General features: G+C 39.0%; 1 protein-coding gene across 1 annotated transcript; it reads left to right on the forward strand.

The window, feature by feature from the left end:
- Positions 1–481: 481 nt before the first annotated feature.
- Positions 482–10,736, forward strand: LOC119896560 (serine protease 33-like). Its single transcript, XM_038710036.1, has 6 exons — positions 482–618; positions 2,024–2,044; positions 4,214–4,376; positions 5,465–5,733; positions 7,914–8,053; positions 9,043–10,736. The coding sequence occupies exons 1-6, from the start codon at positions 564–566 to the stop codon at positions 9,361–9,363; spliced, it is 969 nt and encodes a 322-aa protein (XP_038565964.1). The 5' UTR covers positions 482–563; the 3' UTR covers positions 9,364–10,736.
- Positions 10,737–11,470: the final 734 nt, after the last annotated feature.

Consider the following 11,470-nt stretch of genomic DNA (forward strand, 5'->3'; position numbering starts at 1 on the left):
ACATTCCCCCGTAGCCTTGCCAGGGATGACATTGCATGTGATGTAGATGAGGTGACGTGACCAGACCCTAACAGAAGACAGGATCCATAAACGATCCACCCCATCCTTTTACTGTAAAATACTTTGTATAACATTGCACTGTATTCTGTTTTTGGTAGTTTACAGTAACATTTTACTGGCTACTGTACTGTACCTTTTCTTTATGTTTTTGTTGTTGTGAAAATCTGTAATAGGGAAAAGAATAAACTGTATTTTAAAAAGGATTGTGAGGTTTTGATTGCCGAATTTGACATAGAAGTGAGATTTTTAGCTCCAAGTGTTGTGTTATTTGGCTTGTGTGTAAAGTTTTGACACAATGAGCCCTATTCCGCAAAACTTGTGTAAGCAATCGGACATGTTGTGTGTTGCATTCTGTGAAACAGGTGATAGGAGAGGGGTTGGGCGTGTCAGTGAAGAGGTGTATTTGTGTTGGAGGTTGTAAGTCAGAGAGAGAGAGAGGGAGAGAAGCGAGAAGAAGGTTATTTATACCGGTGCAGATCTGATGATATGTATGTGTCACAGTTATGGCTTTCTACAAAGTGATCTGTGTGGCGACTATGCTGACTCTCCTGATACAAGGTAAGGACCCTCCTCACTGTGCACACCTGAACCGATCATGTTTGAGATCTGATGACTGCTGTATGAGGAGGAAATTTTTTAATATAGTAAGAATAGTTGTTAAGAGGAAAAAGTATCACACGCAAGTGGAGATCCTGTATTTATATTAAACTTTTTACAAAACTGTCGCAATGAAAATACAAAACTTAATTAATCGGTGGATCCTGTGACACAGAATTAAAATATGCATCAATACAAGTAATGAAAATGATCAAATCTAGGTGAAAAAAAGAGACATAAAGTAAGAATAGTATTGTCCAGGTTGAGTAAATTCTCTAAAAGTCATTGTGTCATCTGTTAAGATTTATGGAAAAGGATTTTTAGCAACCAACTATATTTATTGAATGTTTTAAAAGAATTCGATCTGCAGTGTGAGCAGTAATCACAGTCGTCATATAAATGTAGTGTAATGAAAATAGTTTTGCACACACTCATGGCTTCATTTAGTCTAATTTACAACTTTGCCTGGATGCATAAGAGTGAAGTACTGCTTCACTGTAAGTGTTGTGAATATGATAAATCATGGCAGGTAATGATTGTAAAGGAGTTCAGGAAGCAGCTCAATGAAATAATGGCCAGTCACTGTTTGCATTCAGCCTCTGAGACCTTTCAGTTTTTTGCATATGGGAGAAATCAGCACATAAAAATGTTGCCATAACCTCCCAGTTTAATGTTCTGAACTTGCGCAGGCTATTTGATCTCTTAAAGTTTTTGTATTTACTGTAAGACTGTGTGAGATTCTGATTTAGTTTCACCACACAATAACATTTATGAAGCTTTATCTGTACAATATGTCACACCTGCTTCTGATTGACAAGTCAGCATGAAACAGACTACAATCTTCCACTTGCAGAACATGCAAGTTCACAAGTTACTTAATATTAAGTAAATATAAGTAATATTAATAAAGTAATGATATTAGTTTTATTAGTAAGTTCAGTTGTGTTATATACCTGACATCTTTGGGATTTAGGACAAACAAATGAAAATGAATTTGGGGTGAAAAATCAAGGCAGAGGAGAGATGGGTTCAAGAATAAATCAAATTTATTACAAAACCAAAAGTCAATACAAGGAACGGAAAGTGATCTTGCTTAAATGGGCAAAGGACTACCAACAACAAAAAAAGAAAGACCAGGTTACATTTATAACTAGCAGCCACCAGCCAAGGAGTAACCATTATAACAAAATAAAATAACCCATTGATCCTGCTACGCTGTTTCAACACCAGCCGCCCGAGCCGACACACACACACACACACACACACACACCGCTCAGTAGTCATGTCAATGTAGCCCGAGTCATTTACATATAAACACAAAGTTGTTGTTTCAAACGTGTTTTCTGTTTCTTTTTGTTATTTTCAGAGTCTCAGTCACAACTAGATGGTAAGTCAAAGTTTTATGCTCACTTTTTTTAACTTCCTGTCTGTCTATCATTTTGAACAGGTTTTTAGGACATTAATGTTTTGTTCTTTTCATCCCTGCATGCTCGCTTTGTCTTTACTGTCTCTCTCCTCACTGTGTGGTCAGCCTACGCTCAAACACTATGTGCAAGTAGTACTCATGGGAGTTGCAGTGTCAAATTGCAATTTGTTTGTTATGTGAGATGCCTTTTGAAAAGACTACAATAACACCCCAAAGTGGCTAGTTTTGTCTAGTGAGAAATTTTATTAATGCTCTAAGTGAAGTTTGCCTTTGTACACCATGTGGCGCATAATTTATGTGAGTTAAGGGCACTGTACGTTTGTAAAAAGCAACTTCTATTGGCAGAAATCTACCATAAATTACCTTACAAGACGGCTCCAATGAACCTCAAAAACTAAGCATACTAACAACCAAGGGTGTTTCCAGGCACGTGAAACATTGGAGGCTTAGCGGTAAAGTTCTCAGGCATTTTTTATTACATCAGATGTATGTTTCTCCTGTTTATCAACTATTCTCACTTAACTTAATCCCAAACACGCCTAAATGTGCATGTGGCGCCTTTTCACCTCAATGATAAATTAATTAATTTTAATTCAGTCAGAAACTCCTGGACTTTAATAGCTCCTGTGTTTCAGCAGCTTTTCTGCTCATGTTTAAAACTTTCTGCGCATTCAGAATCTCTCCCACATATCAATTGTTCAATGATATTTGCAGAATATTTTGAGACAAAAGTCGTAATATACAAGAGTAAAACCATTATCTAATGAGAATGAAGTCATAATATGTTAACAAAATCTACCTGCCCCTCTGCTGTGCATCACCATGCGTTATTGCTCTGCTTATATGGTCATTGGTCACCCCCTTCAGACCATCTGACAGACACAGAGCCAGTCTGGGACTGTAGGCCATGAGACAAGGGCATTGCTCTTAATCAGAGCTGAAACTGAAAACACTTGTGATCAGACCGAAATCTCACCACAAATCCACACAAATGTAAACTTCAGCACCTCTGATAAAGTGCAGCTCAGTCGCTTCAGAGGGAAACATCCTGGAGCAGAGAGACAGTGAAACAGAGCAAAGTGTCTCTGAGCGAGGGGGACAGAGACAGCAGAGAGAGCGACAGGTGGCAACAGGAGGACTGTTAACCGTTTGCGTAGCAAATACACTTTAGAAAATGACCAAAACATTTATCTAAATATTTTGATTAAAGGTTTGCTAGAGACAATTCAGTAGCAATGTTCTGAGCAATGTGTTCTCTCTCTCTCTCTCTCGTGCTCACTTTAAATGCCATCAGGCTGAGTAATGGGGGTTAAGTTTACAGTTCATGTAATGTGACCCCCGCATTACGTGAACTTCAAAATATAGCCTGTGTAGCAATGTTATTGCGAGTAGCCTCCGTTCTTTGAAGACCAGAGAGACATAATGATTATTACATATTAATAAGGAAAATATTTTTGTTGTTGTTGTTGAGTTACATTCAGGGCTACAGTCAAAACAGTCAGGCCTAAAGCCCCGGAACTATGACCTGGTGATGCCGATGCTGACAACTAAGAAATATACAGATAACAATTATTTCTACAATTACAAAGTACAAGAGAGACTGCGAAGAAACTGGTTTCAAGTCCAGCCACTCAGCAGCTATCTTGTTAATGCCCCCAGATTCAGTTTGTCTTTCTTAAATCATCTCTCTTTGCTCTCAGCGTGCTGCAATCCAGACCACATGCGTTAGCGAGAACAGCATACATAGTCATTGTAAAAATACTGAAAACAAATGCAAAATAAATTGAATATGACCCTCACACACAGACAAGTAATTTTGCATTCATTCAAATTCTGGTTTTAAAGTCACTGATTTCTATTTGTGGATCATGAAGAGTTTGTTTATGGATCTAGAATCTATTTGTGGATTATGTTCACAAATTGTTGAATGTATTTGTGACTCCTAGTCTGTCTTTACAATGATGTTGACATCAATTTACCCCCATATGGATGCAACTGAATCCTACACATTGGACCTTTAAAACAAATCAGAAACACACATGACGATAACAACCCAGAAAGAAACAATACATCAGCAAAAACAGCATAGCTCCTGCAGTTGTTACATGAATTCTGAATGTTTCCCTCCAGTTTGTGGCACTGCGCCGCTAAACACCAGGATTGTAGGAGGTATGAATGCTTCTCCAGGGTCGTGGCCCTGGCAGGCCAGTCTGCACAGATGGGGATTTCATTTCTGTGGAGGCTCCCTGATCAATAACCAGTGGGTCCTGACTGCTGCTCACTGTTTCCCCAGGTCAGCTCTAATCCTGTCACATGACTCAGCACTTCTCCTGTACAACCACAGTGGGCTTGTATAGTGTAGAGTTGTGACTTTTATTTTATTTCACACAAGGCTCTGCAACTGCTACACTGACATTAAATGAAATACTTATGCTGGGACAAATAACAGCACAAACTGAAATATTAAAGCTGCAAACAGTGTTGGACGGGCCCTCGGGCCATAACCGTGGTGCAGTTGCTGGAGGTCGTCAACAAGGCTCTGAATTATCATGAACTTTGGACATCTGATGAAGGGGTTAAATGTCACTTCCTGTTAATTTTATGTTGTGTCCCAGTACATCAAGTGTGGACCACACAATTTAATGTAAAGTGGTCATATTATGCTCATTTTCAGGTTCAAAATCTTATTTAGGGGTTGTACCAGAACAGGTTTAATTTTCAAAAAACAACATTTTTTTAACATACTGCACATTGCTGCAGCTCCTCTTTTCACCCTGTGTTGAAGGCTTCGCTTTAGCTATGGAGTGATACATCTTGCCTGTACATGATCTTTGTTGGGAGTTGCACATACGCAGTTCCTAGTTAAGGACTACTAGCCAATCAGAAGCAGAGTAGGGCGGGTCGTGAGAAGCCAGTATTTACGGCTTGGGTTCAGCTGTACATGTTGGCAACATGGACTGGAGCGAGAGTTTCAGAGTGGTGAGTTATTAATCTGTAACAAAAGCATCTTTCATCTATAAAGTTTTAACTGAGCTCTGTCTCTACATCACAGTAACAACTTTATGCCCACTGACTGCCTGGAGGGTAGCTAGTGTTTGGAAGGGAGAGGAGAGGCAGCAGGCGGACGTCTTGTCACTGTGTACTGCAGAAGCTGAATGTCGTGTTTTTGAGGGCGTGTAGCCACTTGGCAAGCATTATGATGCGCATTTTGCTGTGTCGTCGCAGGGATGAAAGGGAATTTTGTGAGTTTTGTTAAGAATAAAATGTTATAATACACATAAGACACATAATAATGAACTCTGGTGAACCTATTTATTCATTTTATGAATGACTGAATGTAGAATGTGTAATTTGTTTTTATTTTGTCTTTTCTGTTTTCAGCACCAGCACATCCAATCTCATCATTTACCTCGGACGTGACTCCCAGGAGCTCTCAAACCCTAACGAGGTGTCCCGGACTGTTTCCAAGATCATCATAAATCCCAACTACGATGTCTACTCAAACAATAACGACATAGCCTTGCTGCAGCTGTCCTCACCTGTTACCTTCACCGACTACATCAGACCCGTGTGCTTGGCGGCGGACGGCAGCGTCTTTAAAGCCGGGACGACCTGCTGGGTTACCGGATGGGGAAACATCCAAAGTGGGGGTGAGAATTTTTGTAATGTATTGTTAATTGTGAATGATTTTATGAAATAATTCAGTTTTCATTTTTTTGCAAGAGTATCAACAAGATGACATCATTAGAAGAGCCCAAATAAAACAAAAAATAAGGGTAAACCAGCAGTGGAAGTCAGATGTTTAACTTAGTAAAAGTAGTTATGCTACAGTGTATAAAGACTTGGTTACAAGAAAAAGCCCACCAATAACAAATGTTCTCAAAGTACAGTACAGTAAATGTTACATCTCAACACTGCCTGCATCTTTGATCAATATATTTTGGATTCTGGGTCAATTTTGGATTATATATCCGACAATGTGTTTCAAAGGCACCATGTTCTGATCAGATTCTGATTCACACCTTTGACCTTTGGCTTCCTCTCCATCTCATTCTGCAGCTGAGGTTTCTGGGTTTTGTATTACAGGTGCATCTCAAAAACTTTGAATATTGTGCAAAAGTTAATTTGCAGGAAACCTTTGCAGGTGTTTTGAGTTAACTGGCTGATTAGTGCTCATCTCAGGTTGACATTTTGACATGTAAGTCGTAATCTTATATATCTTTTTTATGCATGTAATAGGTTTGCAAAGTGGATAAGCCCAAAGCCCAGCGCAAACTGCCTGAAAACAACTCGTTTGTAGTCTGGTCTTTACTTCTGTAACCTCTCTGCATCACTTTGTAACACCCGTCATAACGTTCGCCAAGCAGCTAGAGATGCACGCCCTCAAACCAACCTATTTAAATACGAAATTAAAATAACATTAGAGACCCTCCAGGCATTCAGTGGACCTGTTACTGTGATGTAGGCACAGTGCACAGTTAAAATGTATGAAAGATAAATTTGTTACAGATTAATAATTTACTGCTCTGAAACTCTTGCTCCAGTCTGGGATGTGAAGTTTGTTCTGGTTGTTCTGCCTGTGTTAAGGATCCAACTCTCTCCGTACTCTGCTTCTGATTGGCTAGTAGTCCTTACCTAGGTATTGCACAACTCCCAACAAAGATCAAGTAGAAGTAAGATGCTTCACTCCATAGCTTAAACGGAGCATTCAACACAGGGTTGACAAGAACAAGAGGAGCTGCAGTAATGTGCAGCATGACAAAAATATGGTGTTTTTGGAAAATTAAACCATGTAAACGTGTTTTGGTACAACCTCTAAATATAATTATGAACCTGAAATTGAGCATAATATGACCACTTTAAAACAATAAAAGGCATTTCACTTTATGTAAAAAACTTTTCTACTATATTCAGATGCACCTTTACTTTCAACACTCTCACTCCCGACTCATCACACTTTGACGCTCGGTCAAGGCCCTTTGGCGTCGCCTTTTAACGACCATTTGCGTCGTTTATTGACGTTTAGGGCTCAAGTTAGCAATGCTTAGCAACAACAAATATACAACTTTGGGTAAAGTTAGCAACAATAAATATACAACATCCGGTTAGACTTTCAAAAAAATTCTAGTGTTTCTAAACAGCGCCATTTTGAAATGCCGCGTTAATAAAGTCATGAAATGTTGCAGTTTGGATAGGTTTAGGCACAGAAAGTACTTCATAAGGTTAGGAAAAGATCATGGTTTGGGTCTATGGTTTTTCTGTCTATCTAGATATAGATAGATATATAATAATTACAAAAATGAAATAAAAGATAAAAATAATAAGATTGACTAGTAAATAAATGTTCAGCAGATCCACTCCAATTTCCCTTTTTTCTGTTCAAAGCATTTAATCTCTATACTCCGTTTCCCCTACACCACCTCCCATTTTCTACTTCTTGAACATACGCACACACACACACACACACACACACACACAAATACAAACTGCCTTTAAAAATCTTTAATATCCAACATGCTGTTATGTCCAACTGTGCACAGTTGTTTCTCTATACTGTTGTGTCTGTTATGTATTTCACCTGTTGCGTGTTGCATCATCTAAGAAAAAAAAAGAGAAAATAAAAAATTTTTTTATAAAAAAACAAACAAAACAAACACACAAGAAACCAGTCTATAAACCACAGTGTGTTTTCATGGTGATGAAGGAACATGTCACCCAGTGCAGCAGTGAGGCTCACTGATGGGTTTAATAGTTTCTGGACAACAATGGAGCTCTAAGGCTCAGAGGAAGAAAAATCCAGATTTAACATTAATCTCTTTTTCTTTTTCAGTTTCAATTCCTTACCCAGAGTATCTGCAGCAGGTGAGCGTTCCCATCGTGTTGAACAGTGATTGTAACGCGGCCTACAGTTTAATCACAAGCAACATGATGTGTGCCGGTCTGACCCAGGGAGGAAAGGACTCCTGCCAGGTGACTCTGTCTGCAAAACACTCCTCATTTCCATTAATGTTTATATCTGCACTAATCAATAGAGCCGTCGTTGTTTATCCTTGTCTGTGTCCCGAGGGCTGTTTCACAAAAGCAGAATTTAGAAATCCAGCATAAGAGATAAAGCTAGGCTTGACCTAGTGTGATCACTGCATCCTGGCTTTATCAGTTTCACAAAGGCCAAAACAGGCTCAGGAGGAGCGACTATGTGAAGCCAGGTGTAAGTAATTCAGATAAATGGGCGTCAACAGCTTTCTTCACTAGACCACACGGTCGATCACAGATTCATTGATGCTGAAATGGAAAAGACATGTGCAGCATACTTTATTCGCGGTTACTCACTGTGTGTAAAGAAGGTTTACGATGAAAAAATACACGGCCGCAGTATCAAAACAGCAAGAAAAAGCGTGGCAGACAATAGAGGGACTTAATAAGTCAGTAGCGATCACTGCTCCTAACTGAAACTAAATGTATTAATTACAACCACTAATAATATCTATTCAATTCTAATTCAATTTTATTTCAATTCACAACAGGAGTATTTTTTTTTCTCATAGTGTATGTATGTGTGTACATATATATATATATATGGATGGACTAGAGCAGAAATATGGAAATATATAGAAATACATACACATGTGTGTGTGTATATATATATATATATATATATATATATATATCTGCCAATATCTTAATTAACTGGTTCATTTCACCAAAGGATCAATTAAGTTTTATTACAACCTATAAAAATACATCTAAATGTATATGTAAAAGTCAGTTTGTTAATTAAATCTTGTATTTCAAATCTGAATCTACAAAGTAACTAAAGTACATAGTGTACTGCAGTAAAAAAGAGGCATGCATTATTTTCCACTTAATTCAAATACTCACTACCTTAAATTGTACTTTCAGTACACTACTTGTAACTAAATGTACTTACTGGTGTTAACAGACATGTCTGACCTCTGCAGGGGGATTCAGGCGGCCCATTGGTGAGTAAAACTGACTCTATCTGGGTCCAGGGTGGAGTGGTGAGTTTTGGAAATGGCTGTGCCCTGCCAAATTACCCAGGAGTCTACTCCCGAGTGTCGGAGTATCAGTCCTGGATCAACAGCCAGATCAGCAACAACCGGCCGGGATTCGTCGTCTTCATGGGGAACAATACAACCTCTGGCAGCGCTACAACCTCTGCGAACGATTCAACCTCTGGCAGCGCTCACCTTGTTTCCCTCTTGGTTTCTCTGCTGCTCTCCATCTTTCCTGTTCCCTTCTCCCTCTTTGTCCTTTCATAGGACAAATTTAATTGGTTTTGTTTGAGTATAACAACAAAAGCATAACCAGACACCAGCTACACTTTTGATTTTAGACAATTTCTGTCAATTAATTGATTAATTGTTTTGTCTTTAAAATGTCAAAGATGTGTAAGAATGTAAAAATTAATATGTAATTTATATATACATATGAATTGTAAGGTTGTAATATGTCCGTCTCACGTATTAGTAAATATTAGGGGTGTGGAAAGACACTGTGCTCATGAGACGAGATGAACATGTTGAGCATTAAACACCTAATTTCCTGCATTCATGGCCATATTTCTGCACCAATTTATGGTGCAAATGTTTTTATTTATGCAAAGGGAAACACACTTGGCAGGTGTGACAAATTCAAAATCTATAGCCTAACTATAACAGAATCTAAGTCAGTGCAGCTCTCAGGCATTCTGTGCTGCTTTCAGATCATGATCATGTGAAACTGAAACTAACCAACAACAACACTTGTGATCAGGCAGACATCTCACCACAAATCCACACGTTAACTTCAGCACCTCCGATAAAGTGCAGCTCAGAGTCCCAAACAGAGCAAGGTTGCACCTCAGTTTTTAGACGTTTATAATCAGAATCAGATTTATTTCCAGGTGCCACATGTTCACATACGAGGAAGTTGCCTTTGTATCTCGGTGCTTAACAGTACACATAAACATAAATGTAGAAAGAAAAGAAAGTAAAGCGATCCAAAATGTAGAAGCATACAAAAAACAATGCAATGTGAGCAATAGGAATTAGTGCAATAATGCAAATATACTACCTATTACCGCTCGTCACAACTGTTTGAACTCACAGGAGTGAGTTCACAGGAGTGAGTTCAGACTCTGCAAGTCGACGTTATCAGTTACACATTTGTTTCCTGCATGAGAATGTTTGAGAGTGTGAAAAATGTCAATTGCGTGCCACGAGATCTCATCACAACCCTAATAAAAATAATAAGTTTAATTTAAAAGTTTCAAATTATATTGTAAAATTCAATTGCTAACTCATCATTTAAAGACAGAATTATTAATTAATGAAAGTGATTCTTTTTTTAAACTTCATCATTTAAATTAAATTCTAAAGAATCAATTTAACAAAGCTCCTTTTCAAAGTGTTGAATATATACATTTTTGGTTATAAATAAAAATCAAAAGTTTATAATTACTCGAGACTCCATCAAAGTCTATTAAAGATAATTCTGGCCTGATGCTGATCAAACAATGAGTCTTTCTTCAGTTTTTACCTGATTTATTTCTGTAAGTTTGAATTTAAACATTCGCACTGTGAATATCAGAAGTTTATAAAAGTGAAGAATGAGATGTGACGGTGAAGACATGTTTCTTTTGCTAATCTCCTATTAATTCATTACTCTAATTAATGCCTGTCAAATGTCAAATTATAGAAACACCCTTCAGTGTGTTGCAGTTCAATATCACAGGTAGGATTTATTGCAGGGCTGTGTAATTGGATCACATTGTATAGTTGTTGGTTTGGTATTGATGCATATGTCTGGAGGAGGCCCCTGTCCGTGAGATCTTCAACTCAAACCTCCGGCGGAGCTTTTCTGGCATCCCTGTGGAGGTTGGGGACATTGAACAGGAGTGGGCAATGTTCAAAACCTCTATTGCTGAAGCTGCAGCGGAAAGCTGTGGTCTCAAGGTCTTAGGTGCTTAGGTCAAGGGGCGGTAACCCCTTGAGGCACCGGTGGTCAGGGAAGCCGTCCGACTGAAGAAGGAGGCCTTCCGAGATTTGTTGTCTCGGAGGAATCCGGAGGCGGTTGCAAGGTACCGACGGGCCCAAAGGACTGCAGCCTCTGCTGTGGCAGATGGAAAGCAGCGGGTGTGGGAGAAGTTCGGAGAAGACATGGAGAAGGACTTTCGGTTGACACCAAAGTGTTTCTGGAGAACTGTCCGCCATCTCAGGAGGGGGAAGCGGGGAACCATCCAACCTCAACTGGGGAGGTAATTGGGCGGTGGAAGGAACACTTTGAGGAACTCCTAAATCCGACTGACACGCCCTCTTTAGTAGAGGCATTTCCCTGGTGGAAGTCACTGAGGTAGTCAAACAACTCCACAGTGGCAAAGCCCCAGGG

This window comes from Micropterus salmoides, unplaced genomic scaffold (genome assembly GCF_014851395.1).
Source record: "Micropterus salmoides isolate LMB-PRFRI ecotype aquatic unplaced genomic scaffold, ASM1485139v1 Ms_hic_scaffold_10, whole genome shotgun sequence".
Taxonomy (NCBI): domain Eukaryota; kingdom Metazoa; phylum Chordata; class Actinopteri; order Centrarchiformes; family Centrarchidae; genus Micropterus; species Micropterus salmoides.

Coding starts and splice junctions, on each gene's coding strand:
- LOC119896560 (XM_038710036.1), top strand. CDS start 564: ATGGCTTTCTACAAAGTGATCTGTGTGGCGACTATGCTGACTCTCCTG. Junction 619..2,023: donor GCTGACTCTCCTGATACAAG/GTAAGGACCCTC, acceptor TGTTATTTTCAG/AGTCTCAGTCACAACTAGAT. Junction 8,054..9,042: donor GAGGAAAGGACTCCTGCCAG/GTGACTCTGTCT, acceptor TGACCTCTGCAG/GGGGATTCAGGCGGCCCATT.